The 19,189-nt window shown below is 37.2% G+C and overlaps 1 protein-coding gene across 4 annotated transcripts in view; it reads left to right on the forward strand.

The window, feature by feature from the left end:
- The window catches only part of LOC145662613 (uncharacterized), a 450,934-nt gene that overhangs the window by 35,282 nt on the left and 396,463 nt on the right, over positions 1-19,189 (forward strand). For all 4 annotated transcript variants that reach the window (XM_081728341.1, XM_081728342.1, XM_081728343.1 and 1 more), the window contains exon 2: positions 5,676-5,755. In XM_081728341.1, the coding sequence (XP_081584467.1) occupies positions 5,676-5,755 (80 nt within the window). The remainder of the gene's footprint in view (positions 1-5,675; positions 5,756-19,189) is intronic.

A 19,189-nucleotide genomic window follows, 5' to 3' on the forward strand; every position in this document is an offset into this window, starting at 1 on the left:
ACGCAAACTGCGTCGTTGAAATATTTGGGGGGTAAAAATCTATATAAATATGTTTGAGGGGTGTAAAAATTAATCGAAAAGACTTTTTTCATGGAAGAACACCTACGGATAGACAATTGAGGGGGGTTCGTCATGGACATGAGGGGGGTGGGCACCACTGTTGAATCTACTATTGAAGTGTTGTGTTATAACTGTGTCTATGATTATGCTGGAAAGACAAATGCCGATGAAACTGATTAACATAATAAAATCATTTAGACCATGGACAAGATTTTCCAGGAAGATTGTCCCCATACGCTGAACCAACGTGAAATTCAAGAGCTATAGCCTTCTGATCTGTAAATGGGGTTAGACAAACATCAAAGGTAACAAGCAATCTAGCTAATTCTTCAGTAGCATAACAATGGTCGATTCTTGATGCTGCATTGCTTTGCATATAAGTAAATATATGGTCCCTTTTACAGTAAATAGCCCAGTTAATCAGCTCAGACTGAGTATGGAAAAATTGAAGTGCAGAACTACAGATGGCATACACATCTCTAAAATATATAAAATCTCACCCTCCTTCCCTTGATGCCCGGAATGCCAATATATACTTACTATACTTGTATGATTCCAATATGACGCTATTCCCCTTTCATCCATCAACATTTTAAGGGAAGTAGTTTGTCTACCTTCTTTCACTTTGTAATATAGTGTTACAAACAGGAGCAAAAGTGAGGGAAAACGCAGGAGGACGCTAATACCCCACGTCCAAAAATATTTATGGCGTCCCCCACTTCCTAAAAAATACAATAGGCAAAGATAGGCGCGGAAGACGGCGTGACGTCATCCATTCCCTTACCTTTTCAGATCCACTTTTACCCCTGATTATAAAATTATTTACCTCAGTATTAACATGACTCGTATAGCCAGACACAAAACTAAAGTCAGATTATTTCCTGAACACAAATTCAGGATTATAAGAAGATACAGTTTTTAAACAGTTCTTTTTAAACACCATTTTGAATACTGCTGATACTGTGAAATTACATTGCAATTACAAAGTAATAACCAGGAAAACAGAAAAACCAGTGTTTCTGTGAACAGAACACAAGAATGTTAATTGAATCACTTTATAAAGTTAAGAACAAAATACATGTTTACAAATTACGACAGTCAGTGATCCCACATGATTGTCCGTTGTCTTCCCTTAAAATTTCAGTTAGGGAAACACCATTCATCTTCTTTTTTCATGTTGTTATGACATTCGCTGGGTGAGAGGAGGAACCGCGCATGCCACATTTCTTCCTCGAACGCAATTCCCTTGTTGTATGAGGAATGTTTTGTCGTTCTTTCATTTTCCAAGTCAAGGTCACTACCACCAGTGGCGGCGGTTGGACGTTAAAAGTGGGGGGGCAAGACATGATCAGTACAATTATATATAAATGTTAGATTTCCTGGTTGTTTCTAACACTCTTTGACGAAAGGTTGTATAACTAATAGGATACTATCTTTTTTCACTTAAAATGTCGTATATCGTATTTCTATTTTAAGTAAATTCATAAGAGCAATACAGGTAGAAACTAGCCCTTTATACTCTTAAACATCGAAAGTGTAAGAAGAGATTTGAGATCTTGCTCATGAACATCTTAAAAGTTCTGTCTGGAAAACTGTTTGATCAGATTATTCAGTAATAAATTCGCAAAACAAATAAATAGAAAGGATAATATTAATCATAGTAATGAATAATGAAGCTTTTTTTGCAGAAGTTATATTGAAACTGGGGATTAATGAACAACTTATACTTTTAATTTCACACATGCCATTAAAGGAATGTTTTTTTCTCTTAGAAAATAAAATACAGTAAGTACTGCAAGCATATGCCATGACATTTAAAGAAATATGCAATTACAATATTAATTGCTTTAAATTGCAATTAAAACGCAATTCCTGTAGCTTTCTTAACTCCATGGGAAGACAAATAACCAATACGTACTCACGCAACGGCAAATATCATATGGCACCATTTTTTCTATGAAACAGTAATACATACAAAACCTTTTCCAGAGTGTCCACATTCTGGAAAATAAGTGAAAGTCAGGGAAGTAAAAATGTATCAGGTGAAGTCAGGGAAATGGCAGATTGGTCAGGGAAGGTCAGGAAAAATTCGATTTAGGTCAATTGTTCAATTACTGAATTCATGAAATAGCGTTGATTTCTTTACTGTTACTGGATGCAAAATGTAGTGTTCTCAATGATGATATTGAGGGAGTCAGTGTTCTTTGATATAGTTTTTGAAACTAATTTTCTGCGAGAAACACATCTAACTGCATCCTGGCATATTTGGTCAAAAAGGTAGACGCTGTTCTAGAAGAATTGAATGGTGCCAAGAGGATATCTGGACAAGTGGCTGAGAACGCAAAGAAATAATATCTCCAGCTCACAATGAAAGCTCAGACTGAAGAATTTAAGGAACACTGAAATGAATTCATAGCCAATGACAGAGATGGTATTGGACTTGATGAATTTTTTTTACTTAGAAAATGGGAAGAATTCGTTGACTTATGGTCAGTTATGAAATTGTGTTTTATCTTCTTTCATGGAAACGCATTTTTTTAAAGTGGTCTCATAATAAATAAAATTCTCATTGTTGACAACTTACAAGAAGAATCTCTGGTTGCTCAACGGATCATATATGATTCTGTGATGAGAATAAGTGGATCATCAGGATTAATAATTACAAGAGGTATGATAAATTCAGTGAGAAGTTCAGTGAGACAATATCAGGTGTATTTGGAAAAGAAAAGAGAAATAAATGCTGGAGACGAGAAGAGGAGAGAGAAACGGAAGATGCAGCAACAACTAAAGGAGCTGGAGGAAGAAGAGAAGAAAATTATACTGCGGAGACAGCAAGAAGGATATTCAGATCAATGAGAAGGAAACTATGCGAGAAAGTATGAATACAAATTTCTAAATGGGTTGCATTTAACAACTGCACCAGCAAAAGTAATGTGTGTGTTACATAAGGTAATGTGTGTTAGATAGTGTGTCTTTTTTTTTTTTTTTAATAATCAGTAAAATCATGTATGAACTGTTTATTACTATAGGCAATATTATAATGCTGTGTAATTGGTATTATAATGTATAATTTTTTTCATATCTTAAGTACTCTGTGTGCTGCACACTTTCGTTTGTAATTTTACATTTTATGTAATATGTAGGCCTAATCAATATCGGCCTAATGCACATGTTTGTAAATTTACATTCCTTTGGAAAGAAATTGAATAAGGAAAGAAAGAGAAGCGGAAGAGAACAAGGCCAACTGGGGAGTGTGGAGGCTGGGGTTTCTTTTTTTTCTTCTATATTTTTAAGTTATTCAGGGGTCAGGGAAATCTGGAACTTTCGACATGGAAAGTCAGGGAAAAGTCACGAGATCTTTTCTCCAAATTGTGTGGACACTCTGTTTACATTTCCAAATGAAATTATATAAATTAAGGTCTCACTTCAAAAAAGTGGGGGGGGGGGCAACTGCCCCCTCTTGCCCCCCCTAATCGCCGCCCATGACTACCACCGAAACCTAAAGTAGTTTTAATATGTTCCAAAGAAGACATTTGTTATGCTCCTAATACAGGGGCCTCAGAACTTACAGGTTTATTGGAACACGATGTAGGATCTGTATTGGCAATACAATCAAGATCATTAACATTATCAGGATGTTTTTCTTCAGTTGCATTGTTGATAACTCCAGAGGTAGGATCCGAGTTACTAAATCTTTCACTAAACTACGAAGAGGACTAGATAGTTTATTATGTTCATACAGAGTCAATGGTGACGTGGACCCTGTATGGCGATTGCGAAGAGACACTGTATTTTCCGCTCATCTGCTTGCACAGGGAACAAACTACAAGCACCTTCCATCCCAGAATACCACCTCTTACTTTTCCCCTCAAACCTAGTCTCCTCCGACACACCAAGTTATTCTCGGCGGTAAGCATAATTTAGGGATAATTATACGAGCACTCGGTATTGTAGATCTACATCCAACATCGATATTTAGTATTTATGCACTCATCCAAGTGGATATGGTAACTCTGCATTGATAATCGCTGTCTTGACAGTTAAAAAGACCGAACGATATGACACTTCAGTAAAATGGATCTCTGGTGCGTCTTTGGTGCACTTGGAATATGTCCGCTACGAGCACCGTGTGCCTCATATCATCAGTACTACTGATGAACTATTGACACGTTATGACTTACGTGAACGGCATACTGCGGAACGATAGCTTGGCTTCGGGAGCCCATCGTACGACCACACTCGAAATGACTTAATTGCATAATAGGCGTTCGCTTGCATCACCCAGGCATTATACATAAGACAACGGATTCGTACACAATTGTCACGTTGTCCGGCGGCTTTAAAATTAGTGGTAGCATGTCGTCTACAAGTAGTGCGAAAAGCTGCTCTATACGGTGACCAGTGTCAGGGGCGTCATTTCAGATTTTGCTTGGGGGGGGGGCAAGACCCCTTGATATAATTAAAATTTCGCGTTTTTCACTGATTTACTACTATTCTATTGATCAAACTTAGGGGGGGGGCAAATGCCCCTCCCTGCCCCTCCTAAATGACGCCCCTGACCAGTGTGCTGATCCTTCAACTAACATGAGCATGTTTGTCCTCTACAGACACATATTTTTTGGTGCAAATTGCGCTCGGCAGACAATGTACACGGCGTCTTCTTAAATGTGTTTCCACTAATATATCATTATATGCAACCCCCGATCACTGAAATATGACTACATCTTCGAATAGCGGATTACCTTGTTAACATATGAGTTTACGATAATGCAGCTCGTACCCAAATAGTGCATTGAGTGTGGACGCTGTCTTTAGAGAGCTATGTGCAAGCTATGGGTCTAGATAATTAATGAGTAGTGGAAATCCGGTAATAATGAGTTACAATTTATCAGAGATTGACAAAGATCAGATCGTGGGTTCCTGAAGCTACTGAAACAATGAAATGTTTGTGAGGACTCATATTGAAAGGCGGATCCAGGACGGACTTCTAGGGAGGGCGGTGGGTTGTAATACTGCTACTTAGAGCTACTTTTAAGAGCGTCAAAAAATAAACTATATATTTTATTTATATATAAAATAAAAAAGTTTCCTCTACTGGGGGGCAATCGCCCCGATCAGCACCCCCCCTCGCATCCGCCCCTGCTTTCCAGACCGCAAACTGAAGAGGACGGCTGAAGGTTGATTATCGGAGGGAACGTCGTATTCAGTGACCAGTTCGATTTACAGGCACAGTTGACTACCCAATAAATCGTGGTCAAGTCCAAAACGGTATTTACGCATAAGTTAACATAAATCATGGCACGAGGAGGCAAGTTTTGAAGGGTGGCAAATTTTCTTGGACTACATTTATCATTATCCAGTTCTGAAAGTTAAAAATTTCCTAAACAAGTTTTTATTGATATTTAGGAGGAGGCAAAATACAGTCCTAGTTAAGTCACTTTGCCGATTACATGCTAGATTTTGTCATTTTTGAAATTTCTGAAAAGACGAAAACGGCAATGTCGCTTTTCGTGTCTATAATTCAGGATTTCATGTTGATGAAAATTAATTCTTTCGTAGCCTACATGCAAGAATCAAGATACACTATGTTAAGGATTTCGTTTTACTCATTTCAGAGCGTTGAACAGGTCAAGAAACATACCTTGGATGAAGGTTTGGAAAGCAGACCCATTGAACGTGCCGTTTACCTTCTAAGGTAGGTAGTATTGTACTAATTTGCAGAATGAGTTAATGTATTTTCTAGTACTAAGTCTAACTATTTACAAAAATGACTCATCAATTGTACTGTACGGGCAGAAAAGTGCATTAAATACTGTAAAACTATCTCTCTATATAAAGAGTAATGGAAAAGATTAGCTGGATACGTGAAACCAATTGGGAAGTTTAGTAAGAATATTGGAGAATTACTGCACGATCTCCACTTTATCAATTGGCTGCGCCATTTTCTTTTGGCTCCTCTAGTGCCGTGCGACAGTACTGGGGCGCGGGCATTACAATGTGTACCAAGACCACAGACATGTACCGTATCTGTAAAGAAACAAACAAACAAACAAACAAACAAAAATAGTTAAGTAACTTTATTTTCTCGAGGTGACAATTAAAACTTTAAGACTACTCCTTTTATATACAAGATAGGAAGTTATTTGAAGACGTGATTATGTGCAGTTTTATGCGTATTATTGCTGTATTATCCTTTTAGAGCATGAATGGTAGATCCTCAGTTTACACCAAAAAAACGAAGAAACACACTGTGATTGTTACAATACATGCACAGCACAGCACTCTTGAGATTCCATGGATTTTAAAAGTTTCCAAGTTGCCACAAAAGTTACCGTGGACAAAGCTCGGAAGAAGCTGGTCGTTTCCAGCGGGGTACGTTAGTTAACCTGTATGCCAGCGTAAAAAGCATACACAGAGTTCGGACAGTATGAGGACACTACAGTTCATATAGCAGTGAAGGACGTTATTAATGAGAGCTCCGGATTATTCATTGTTAGAAATCTGAAGGGCTGTGAGGGCACTGTGGTGCATGAGGACATTCGCTAAAATTATATGTGGTGAGAAAAGGGCAGTGCGTCTCATCGCGCACTCAAAAAACTACATATTCTTCGAGTAAAGCGATTACCAAATAATGTCAAAAATCCGGCAGAAACTCGCATGATCTGTTTATATACAGTATATAAAAATAAATGTTCAAGATAAGAGGTGAGCAGGAAAAATGCAAGCGGTTATGTGCAGATCCTTCTGATATATCCTCCGTGTTATGCACACGAAGTTTCCCGCAGCTGTGATTATTTTATCAGCGGTGAGTGGCAATAGATAACGTTACATTTCTTCCTGTAGGGTCTTCGGCTGGAAACATTTGTCAAGCCCTGGATAGACAGAGTATGCAACGGAAGACCGTCCGTGTTTGAGAAGGATTCTAAACTTGCGCATAAAGATGTAACAACCCTGGGTTGACTTGCAGCCAATCTGCACGATCACTTCACACCAAACTTGTAGTCACCTTATTCATCAGACATAATCCATCTAGACTATTACGTGTGAGGCGTTGTTGAACGGGGCATTAATTAACGCTCCGAAAATACGATATAATTCTGTAAAAGGCGCCATTGCGCATGCAATGTCCAACATCAACATTATTCATGCCGTCCAATCTTGCGTTAAAAGTAATATTTCGGCTGATGGTGGTTATGTTTAATAAATCTACACTTCACCCATACAATTCTCCAGCAGAATGCAGTTGCACGTGTTCACTCACTGGTGCATACTCCCAACTGTCACGACCGGTTTAGTCGAAACCAGCAGCATGGATAGACGAGTGGTGTGGGATTTCGTCTCCAAAACAGTTGTTGCCTACTCCAATCTTTTTTCAAGTTATCCATTTAGTCTTTCTCTCTCTCTCTCTTTTTTTTTATTCCCTCGTATATAAAATTTTATCTGAATGCATTTCGTTATTCATTAAATATTGTTGTCTTTCTTACTGACACAAATACACCCTCAATAGCTTATGCACCCTGCACGTTGAGCAGTCCGCTCCAACATATTTTGAGTAATGTATTGATTTCACTAAGAATATAGTTCTTTAAGTCATCAATTGTTCGTGGCCGATTCCAGTATACAGGATACATCGATTCCAGCCGATTCCTTATCCTAGATATTTCCGCAATAAATAATCTGATGATGAAATTAGATCTAACGATCAGAATAACTACCAGTTGACGAAATAAATTCTTTAGTGGAAGGAGTTGATCAGGACGGGAGATCAGTTTGCATGTAAGCACGTTGCCCGTTTTGTTTACAATAACCTTGAGTCAGTTTAAAGTATTTAAGCTGCTCATCAAATTCCTGAATAGTGTTAATGTTACCTCTCTCTTTACCCACAAAAGGTATTGTTTTTGAGGTATTCTGTTGTGAGAATGATCCATCATGTCTTTTTCAGACGAGATAAAAGTATCAATGCAGATCCTGCGTTACAGTCCTGCTCTCCATGAAATGCACCGCATCTCTGCCCGTAAGTAACGTTCAAGAGACATGGTGTCCTTATGTTGGACGATATTGAAAGCCCACATGTCACGCAAAGACGGTGCAGATTCTCCATGAGTTACAGTGTGAAACCCTTCCTGACGCACCGTATTCTCCGATATCTCTTCCACTGATCCGGCATCTCGATCACTTCTTACGAGAGAGGATCTTCCCTGATGATTGAGCGGTGCAACCTACAATTGAGAACTACTTCGCACCGCAGACTTTAGACTTCTATCGCTACGGAATCCAATCGTTTTCTTAAATATGGCAGAAGTGTGTAGTTGCAGACAGCCACTATTTTGAATAACTAGGAGTTATTTTATTATTAATGTTATTATTATTATTATTATTTTCTTTACAAATGACGCTACTTGGGTAGACATTTAATTCGCACTAACCTAATATACACCAAAAATTCTGGCCAATATTGGTTTGAAACCTGAATTATTCGCACAAAAGTTGTGCTCACTGAGCAGTCATCTATAGCAGAGGTGTACTCCCTTGAAGAAACTGGAAATTATAATGTAGCGAATAAATGCCTAACCAGAAAGAAATATAAAAAGTCAGGCATCAGGCCAAACTTTTAAATTTGCACTGGAAAGAAGTGCAATTTCAAGTCATTTGCAACTCTCTTTTCTCTCTCTCTCTCTCTAATAGCTGTATTTTTCACACACACACAAAATTTCACGATTTTTTTTCTGTATACAGTTTTGCTTTGAAGTAATGATCTTCCCCTTTCCTTTGCCCACTTCCAAGACCTGATGAAATCCGGCACCGTCCATTTGTTTCAATGGTGTTGATCATAGTGGCAAAGAGAATTCCAATTTCCAGGAATGATGAGAGTGGATGTTAGCGCTGTAAATCACAACGAAATAGAACAGAGAGAAAAGTCAGAGGAGGAAGGGCTTTCATAAAAAGAAAGGCAATGTTTGTAAAAACGATAAAAACAGAAACGATTGTCGTCTCGTCTCGATGTGGCTTGACGTAATCTTGGTGCCATGCACGGCAACCTTGGAAGTTTATGTTAGTCGTGTGGCCTAATAGTATGGTAGCTAGGTTGTCTGATTCGTAGATAGCACTAAACTTTAACATTACATCATACCGGAACTGGGGCACTCAAATCGATGGCTCCAGCGAGAAAGGAAAATGTGCCAGAGCGGAGCAAGAGAAACGTTGCCAGGGCAACACAAGAGTGAGGCGGAGGGTCGGCATCAGCCGAACAGGGTTACCAGGAAAACAGGAGGAAACTTTAACTCACATTGGAATAAAAATGAGATCACATAAACAACAGCATCTGCGCTAGAGAAGAAGCAAATACTTAGACTATTCAAACAAATGAAAACCGCTGGGAGAAAAATAGTCTAAAAATATTTTTTTTAAAAATAATAAAATAGATCGATGAATACTACATCTATACTTCTATCCTATTGTATAAAAGAGCAGAAGTGATTCGCTCATCATCATCATCATCACGCAAACCGCAATAACTACAGGTAGGAATCAGAGGCGGCTCGTGGCTAAATAAATAGGTGAGGCACAGAGAACCAGGTCGTAGTGTTAAGTGCAGGCCCGCAACTAGAGGGAGCAGGCCTCCCTAAACTTTTCGTAGCCCCTCCAGACCTCAATACAAAATGCTATTATTAATACAAAAAACAATTTGTAGGAGAATTTTTAATGACGACTTTCCCTCCCAACATATTCATGCCCCCCCAAACCTCTGAGGCTGGTTGCGGGCTTGGTTAGGTGGCGGTGAATCGGCTCTTCACTCCCCTGTTGCAGGATTTCCCCCCGATTTTTCCCCGCTGCTAATAATCTAATAAGCATACTATGAAACCAATCACATGAGGGAGGCATAACAGTCGACGTTTCCCGCGTTGTAGAGGCGTTATTGATGCAATTGACAATGTTATATCTGTAGAAGACGAACTGGCTTTCGTTAATCTACATCTCCTTATATTTTGTTACAAAATACATTACTTTTAGGATAACGATCATCGGGCTAGAATCTTTTTTCTTCCTTCAACGTTGAATCACTGTTGCTCCAAGCAGAGGCAGTATGCTTTATTACGATTTTAACTCGGCATACCGGCTATCTAAATGTTGAAATACACTGAGAGTGTGTTGTCTGAAAGTTAGCATGTCTATTTACATTACCACTGAAACCCACTAGAGACTGATTCCTCGCCAACAACTTCCTATTTTAAAAAATCTTATGTTGTATTATATAGTATTATATACGAAAATGCTCAAAAATCGAGTTTTTATATTCACGATTTCCTGCAACAAAGCTCCCGGATCCCCACTCGACTGAGTATTTCAAACCCCCGAAAGTCTCGCCCCTACAGCAGACAAGCGCTAACTCCCCTCATGCTCAAAACACAGCATTTATATGAATTAAGAGAAGATACACGTGTAGTCGCTAACGCTCTCGCCTTTGGTGTGAGCGGTCTCGGGTTCGGTTCCCGGTGGAGACACTAGGTCGAAAAAGTGTAACAGCTTTTTCAGGCCAGCCACCTTGAGTGAGGTTTTTCCTGGATTTCCCCCACCCACACCAGGCAAATGCCGGGATGGTATCTAACATAGCGGTCGAAAACAACTCAGTGTCCCAAACTCACGAAAAACACTACACGCGTAAACCTGTTACAAACACACAATGCCACTCGCTTGAAAACAAGATAAAACATGCAGAAAAACACGATGTTACACCCGCTATCCGTCGATTTTCGCGCTCTTACTACAAAAATGTGTTTCACAGTATTGCCATAACTGTTATAGTTTTTTTCTTTTGCCATCAACATTTGTAGCATGTTTACTAGAAATTAAGTATAAACTACTATATATTTTGAAACCAGATATTAAAAAATCCCTTTAAAGGAAATATACTTCCTCAGTAAAACGTTCTAAAAGTTTAAATGTTGTTCATATGAAGGAAATAGCAAATGTAATTCATTACTTCTTTATAATCAAGCTTACGTTTAAATTTATTCAATTTGCTACACTGCGTAACCTTATCTGAGCAACAACGGAGAGTATGACAAGTGTCCCTCTCTGGTTCAAGCATGCGCAGTGCGTGTCAGCGGCACATTTTCAACAGGTCTCCCTTCAAACACAGAACATTGGAGTAATTCCGAACCAAAGATTATTGCCCTTAGGTTACCCCTCTCCCCTTTCAAACTGCAAGAGGGATGTTTTCGTTGCAACTTCTTCGCTGCTCAGGAGGCTCAATCTGTTTCAGGCCGCACTACAGGGTTGGAATTTTTAAAAATAAAATTATCATGTCAAAGAATATAAATTTTCGCTTTTGCCTTTAATTTCTTTTAAATTCTGTAATATTTTTACAAACATTTTCTGCACTTGAGTAAATGAATTTTAAGGAGTCTGTTTTCTGTTATACATTAAATAATTTGAAATAAGTTTTATTTCAAACTCTACACAGTAATGCTGACTTAATTTGGAATTTATTGAAAATAGTTCATTTACTTTTACTCAAGAATATAGGTGAGGCCAGGCCTCACCTGCCTCACCTGACGAACCGCTAGTGGTAGGAATGTGAAACTTGGACAGAAAATACATTTGTCACGAAAGCAAGAGATAAGGAAGATTTTCTTTTTTAGAAATTCCTATCCTAAGGGGAGAAAAAGAGAGGTTTCAATTTTTTTTAACCAAAAGTAGAATATCTCACACAGTAAAAAATGGTTGTGTTAATCCAACTCAATTTTAACACAAGACACTGGTTCCAGCGTGACTACCACTATGCGGTGTTAGTTCAACACATACCCCGCGGTGTTAGCGTTTAACACAGGGGATGTGTTAAGTCTTTAACACACAGCCGGACATCAGGTGTCATTAAATTCCGATATTGTAAAATGAATTAAGAAAATATCTTAGTTCTTTGATAATTTGTATATGGGCGTCGTATTAGCAAAAATACTTCGAAAATCAATTGCTCGTTTCTTCCGGCTACTGTGGTGCCGGCTTCTCACCTTGAAGCGAAGAGCAAACAAGTTCTCCTTTAATGACATAAATGTGCAGAACTCATAAAATAACTACGCGTATCTCTTATCTGGTTTCTCTCTTCCCTTCACAGGGGTGTATCGAGTAGAAAAGAGGAAGTCACATTCAATGTGTGATTATAACCTACAGATGGAGAGACATTTAAAAGAACAAATACCTTCCTGTACTTCCACATCCCTTTCAGTTTGTGTTAAGGAAGAACGAGAACGCAAGACAAGCAAAAGCATATTTACCTATTTAACTTTGTGATGTATGTAGTCCATAATATATCCATAAAACTACTTATAATCCTAACTGTAGCCGACAATGAGAAGAAAAGCATGACACAAGTAAGATTGTCAAACTTACTCGCGCTCGAATATACGTGTATCAGAAAACTTGAAATAACATTGATATTTTTGCAGAAGATGAAGGATGGGAGTAAGAACGCCTGTTAGAATAACAATAAAAAATTCAAAGCTAATTCCTTCTCGGTGATATTCCATATCATAGCATAAGTTTGGCAGCTCAAATCAGTTGTTGCCACTAGCCTTCTGTGGACTACAATTGCTCTTCATTGATCTGTCACCTGTATTGAGGAATTCAGTGAGTTTTGTAGTGCGAATCCGTCGATTGCCAACACGAGAAAGAAAAACCGATCATTCAGACAACGTAATAAAAGCTGAAAGCGGATCAGTTCCATTGTCATTGTAATTATTAAGTCACTTACCGTTATTTGGTTTATTTGTTTTAATTAGTTATCATTATTTTTAATACCTCTTGAGCCGTACTATTTCAACAAATATTAACAATCATTAACAGTATTGTCTCGCTGCATAATATCACGCAGGCGCGCACCCAGAAATTTTTGTCGGAAGGGGTCCAAGCTCTGGAGGAGGGGCAATACTACAATTTATTATGTCTATATACATGTAGTATTGAAGGATATTATTCTGTATTCGAAAAGACGATAAGTAATTGTGCAATATTTCCACCTATATTTTCCAATATATATATATATATATATATATATATATATATATATGTATAATTTTTGTAAGAGAAAGAGTACAGATGAAGTGTAAGGTCAAATTGTCATGTTACATTGATCATTTCCATGTTAAACAATTATAGTTTTATTTAAAAAGTGTACAAAATATATTGAGTATATTGTGTATATTAAGTTATGAAGTTTTAAGGGGGTCTAAACCCGTGGACCCACTGTGAGCGCGCCCCTAATATTACTTCAATGTCACTTCCTTTTTGCTACTATCTCAAAGTGAAATAGAGTTTAATCCTAATTGATTGGTTCTACTGTGTCTGTGTACTGTAGCTAAGATAATTGTGTTCTAGAGGTATGATAACAACCAAGAATGTAATAATTCCAAGAATGGATTTCTCGGTTTCCCTACTTAAAGATGCATTCATTCCAACTTATTTATTATAAGACATGAAAAAAAAAAAGACGCTCTAGTTGGAAGTTCCTGGCGTCAGATAATACCAGTCGTTTAATTATATTGCAAAGAATTGCACGGTGAAGACGATCGAGAATATCTGAAACCGTGAATGTTTGGCAAAGAACCAGATGAGAAGCAACGTGGAGAAGAAGTCTTTGTAGCGCAACTGATTCAGTTTCCGGAGAGTCGTATGGGAAACATGTGGAGGAGTATTGTCGTGGAAAAGGGCTTTTCCGTGCTTTTTCTTTCTTTTTTTTTATTTTATTCTCTCTTTCTTCGTAGTTTAAATTCACAAACTAGGGCAAAGTTGGCTTTGCTTCCGCTGAACAACGTCCAAATCATGACAATGTCTTCCTGCTCTGCTGCTTTTGCCAAACTTCTGAAAAGTTAGGGGAGATGAAACTGATTCTCGAAGCCAAGTGCAGTGATGCCATCATTCAAATCAAAGGTCTCCTTGCTTCTGAACATAAATAATAGATAGTAAGTTTGGTTTTCATGAAGAGAAGTCAATGTTACAGAAGCAGTCACCAGAAACAAAATAACAAAGAAAACTGAAATGAAATAAGTTTTTATTCCGACATCTTACGAATATGCCATGCTTGTAAAATATAGAAGATAAATGAATGTTGGTAAAATCATTATAAAAGTAATAAACTGAAAGAAGAAAAAGTTTTCTAAGTAAATATGTATATACAATGTCGACCACTAAGTATATACCTCATTTTATTTGGTTGGTTGGATTGTAATAAGCGTCCTTTTCTGTATAGACACCATATAAGACATGAACATACAGTTTAAGGCGGAGTCCGAGCTATCATGATGCTTTAAAAATTTAAGCGCTGTTTCACTGGGATTTGAACCTTGGACCCTGTGCACGAAAGACACGTGTGCTATCCATTTTTTCTTACCTTCTTTCTTTTAAATTTGCCCTAATAGTTGGGGGCATATGTAATTCAATTATATGATTGGTGGCGATGGATAGGTAACGAGCTATAGAATCGTGTACTACCGGGTGTGTTGTTTCAAAGTGTGGCCGAGCCGTTGTATGACGTCATATTTCTAAGATGTCCGCCAACGCCGACATCGATGTCTTTTGAGCGCTATACAGGGTAAAGTTCTCAACCGATTTTCATGGGAGGTGGCTCATTTTATTTCTTTCGGGTGTTACATGTGCCTTTTGCATAGATATTTACCAAATAAATAGTTTCAATACTTCAAAAACTAAGAAAACACAAAACTCAGGTAAAATCAAATCGCTTTTTCGAACTTCAATGGGCATACCGACTAAACTAGCGAATGGGTTTTATTAAGTGTCTCATTTTTCAACATGGCTGCTAATTATAAGTATTGCATAAATATTTACCAGACACATAATTTTGTTTATTTAGAATTTAATAAAAAGTCGACCAAATTTATGTATTATTGAGTATTTTTGAAAGATATGAAGTAAAATATCGACAATGTAAATGATGTGAGATATAAAATGTTAACAAATCATTATGCCGATAAATACGTTAAATTAAACAAAAGTTTCCGATTATAGGGTAATTTATTTCCGTATTGTAGTGGACAACTTCCTTATTACCGTTAGAATAAGATATGAATTCTAATTGAACAAAAATGAAAATTAGTAAATATGTTGGGTTTTAAAAGCAAAACAAATACTAAAATATTTCAAATACACAAACAAAACCTTTTTATAGTTACACAATTGTTTAGAAAGAAAACTAATAATACAACTTATGAGTCATCATCTGAGTCCACAGTTGCATTTGATCGTCATTTTCACTGTCTTCACAATGTGTTTCCTTCGTTCCACATTTGCACAGTTCTGTACATCTAAATGATTGAGCACGGCATTTGCAATTACACAATTAACAGCATATCGTCCTCTACACAACCGCAACGTACCAATTTTAAAATAGTTTCTGAAGCGCATGGTACATGACTCATGATAGGAAAATACTCATTTCTCCTCTTTTCCTAGTGAAATCTAGATAGTCAGAGAGATCCTGGTGTGAAAAATTAGCTCGTCGCCGCTCCATCACTTGGTAGTGAGTTCTTAAGATGTTTTGGTGTAAAACTGGACTTCTTGGAGACAAATTTTCACTTTGAACGTATTTTCCGGTAAACAGCCTCCACTGGAGCTTACCAATGTCTGAAAATTGTTTACCTTGTAAATACATGCGACAAATGAACCTTTCTATTAATTGTTCATCTCCAGATGTAAAACTTCCTGAGTAGCCTAATCTATCAAATGCCTCTAGAACATTCTCTTCTGAAGATTCAAAAACGTTCCAGAAAGATTCTTTTTCCTCTCTTCTTGAAGCAACCTACTGCGTCACATCCAGACAGAGAATGAAATCTGAATAATGTCTTAACTTGATTGGGATTTAGGCAAGAGTAAATGCGGTTAAGTTCTATTGACCTTCTATTAGGTCCAGTTCCGGTCACAAGCACATTGAGTGGTGGAAGCAACTGTAACCACCACAATGACAGAACAAACACGTCTTTATCTGTCGAATAGATGTGGTGGATAGAAGCACGAGATGATACATTTAAACAGTGTAAAATAAGTTGTGTAACATCATTTTTACCCGAAGACTTAGACAGATAAATTTTACTTTATTTTCTGTGCAAGCAACAATAATTTATAAGCGAGGTAAGCCGTCAACTCATCCTTAATCCTGTGATGAGACAGTTAAGATCTCCAGGTTACTTTCCTTATATCTGTGGAGTCTATGATTTTATATTGAACAGGTGTTATTTAACTAATCATTTTCTATCTCATTGAGTTCTTCAGTAAATGTTTGAGGTGTAAAACACTAAGTGAGTTTCGTCATATTTCATTAGATACGGATCCATCTTTTTGATTAACCCAATTCTAAGGTCTCAACACATCTTTACACTTGAATTTTTTTAACATACATTGTACCTCAGCCATGCTGTCAATGGCTGCTACAGAGTGTTGCATGGGAGTCGTGGGCCGAAAACGGCCGAAAAAAATTTTTTTTAGAAAATTAATATTGAGTACCGTGCAAAAGTTGTATAATGTTATATTATGTTTCCTCACCAAAACAGAGCCGGATTAAAATATATTTAACCGGGCCCCGGGGGCCCCAAAGAACGTTAATTTTGAAAAAAAAAAGTAGCCAGCAATGAAAACATTACTAAAATATATTTTTTAGAATGTTAAGTTTGAGTACCATGCAAAAGTTGTATAATATTACGTTATGTTTCTTCACCAAAATAGAGCCGGATAAAAAGATATTTAACCGGGCCCCGGGGGCCCGAAAGAACGCTAATTTTGAAAAAAAAAAGTAGCCAGCAATGAAAATATTATTAAAATATATTTTTAGAAAGTTAAGTTTCAGTACCGTGCAAAAGTTGTATAATGTTATATTATGTTTCCTCACCAAAACAGAGCCGGATTAAAAGATATTTAACCGGGCCCCGTGGGCCTCAAAGAACGTTAATTTTGAAAAAAAAAAATAGTTGCGAGTAGTGAAAATATTGAAATATTTTTTTAGAAAGTTAAGTTTGAGTACCATGCAAAAGTTGTATAATATTATGTTTCTTCACTAAAATAGACCCGAATAAAAAGATATTTAACCGGGCCCCGGGAGCCCCAAAAAACGTTAATTTTGAAAAAAAAAGAGTTGTGAATAGTGAAAATATTATTGAAATATATTTTTTTAGAAAGTTAATTTTGAGTACCATGCAAAATTTATAATGTCATGTTTCCTCACCAAAACAGAGCCGGATAAAAAGATATTTAACCGGGCCCCGGGAGCCCAAAAGAACGTTAATGCAGAAAAAAATATGGTTGTGAGTAGTGAAAATATTGAAATATTTGTTTTCAGAAAATTAAGTTTGAGTACCGTGTAAAAGTTGTATAATGCTATGTTTCTTCCCCAAAACAGAGGCAGAAAAAAATATTTCAGCAGGCCCTGCGGGTCCGAAAAGTGTTATTATTTTTTTAAAATATAAATACCATTATTTTAAGTATGTATAGAAAATTGGTTAAGATTCCTAATACTTTAACTTGACCCCAGGATTTTAAATGTTCTGATCAGATGTGCAGCTCTTCGCCTGATTGGTGTTTAGTAGATAAAATAGTACGGACACATATACATAAGGTAAGGTTGAAAAATTGACCAACAAACACCAAACCAGCGCAGAACTCACCACGTGGAGGTGGCTACACAGCGAGTTCCTCCCACCCACCCTCCTCTTACTTAAAGCTCCTTAGTTGAATCTTAGAACAAAATATTGAGATTTATGTTCGAAGCTTGGTAGATACTTTCGTGCTTCCAGTTTTGCTCGAATATAACCGTTTCGTGCAACACTCCCGCATACTTCTGAAGAAGATTCTGTTACTACCTTTACACACCTCTCCAAAGCCTGTGTGTGGAAGGGGAACGTGACAAACTGAAACCTCCTCTTTTCCACAATCATTTCGGTTGGTTCTTCTATTGATACGTTAGCCGAAATTGGAGGTTTCGTTACTATTACTTCTGACCAATCGGTCAAATCGATATAATCCGCATATTCTTCAGTGCTTTGCCTATTGCAATTGTCAATTAGAACTATAGTTTGGTATTTTCGGCCATCAAAATAGAGACCCTTAAAATTAGTAGCTTTACACTGTAGACGGTTTCTTTTTTCTTTTTCTTTTTTGCTAGTTTCGTACGGATTTTGTTTTTATCTACTACCTTGTCTTAGTTAATTTTGTTCAGTAAATTCATATCTTCTAAAACAGCGGATACAATTTTAGCAGCCGACCTATTCGATATACCTGTTAAATCGTTTGCGGTACTCATTTGTTTAGGGCTCACTATTGTTTATTTAGGTTTGCTTTAGATTTATTCTCCAAATGATTGCTCCATGCGAACTCTTCATCGTCTGAATTCGGGGTGGAAGCGCTTAATGTATGTTCCAAGTACGGGATTGAGGCTAACGATTGTAACCCTCTTGTAATTGGTACCGTAGCATCATAATCAATCTGTGTGTCATGCTTTCTTTTGAGCCTATGGGTTTCTGCTTCATCTACATTGCAACTCGTCATTTGTCTCTGATTTCTCTGATCTAATATGAGCTTCCAGTCCAAAAGCGGTATATAATTTGATTTACCACACTTACAGGTTAATCTATCGCAGCATTTGCAAGAGAACATATCACATAGCTTCTGAGCACCGTTCTTAAATTTCTTTAATTTGGCTCTTAATGGGGGATATCTCATTTCTTAATGGGGTTAATGATCGTTTTGCATTTTGAGTTGTAATTCAAAATCATATGCTTAATTCGAAGTCAAGACAATACAGGAAGAGAGGCTCGTAGCCATATTGTTTCTAGTTTATTTGAATTCAGCAATGTAAGCGCCGCCTTCGGAAAGCCAGTGTTATGTATTTTGCATCCAGATGCGAAAAAGTGATATTCTCTTAAAGTTTGAGAGTTCTGAGTTGGGCTCAACACAAAGGTTTTTCGTGTGTTAATATGGTAGTTATGAAAGTTAGTTAAGCTCTTAATAGTTATATGCGTATATTGAAACCATGTATTTCATGTTTTATGTATTAATAGTATTGTCTGGTAAAATGTTATTATTACCTAAAACCATTTTATTTGAACAAAAAATTGGGAACTTTAGGGCC

The sequence above is a fragment of the Thermobia domestica genome, chromosome 10 (assembly GCF_964235325.1).
Source record: "Thermobia domestica chromosome 10, izTheDome1.hap1.1, whole genome shotgun sequence".
Lineage (NCBI taxonomy): Eukaryota > Metazoa > Arthropoda > Insecta > Zygentoma > Lepismatidae > Thermobia > Thermobia domestica.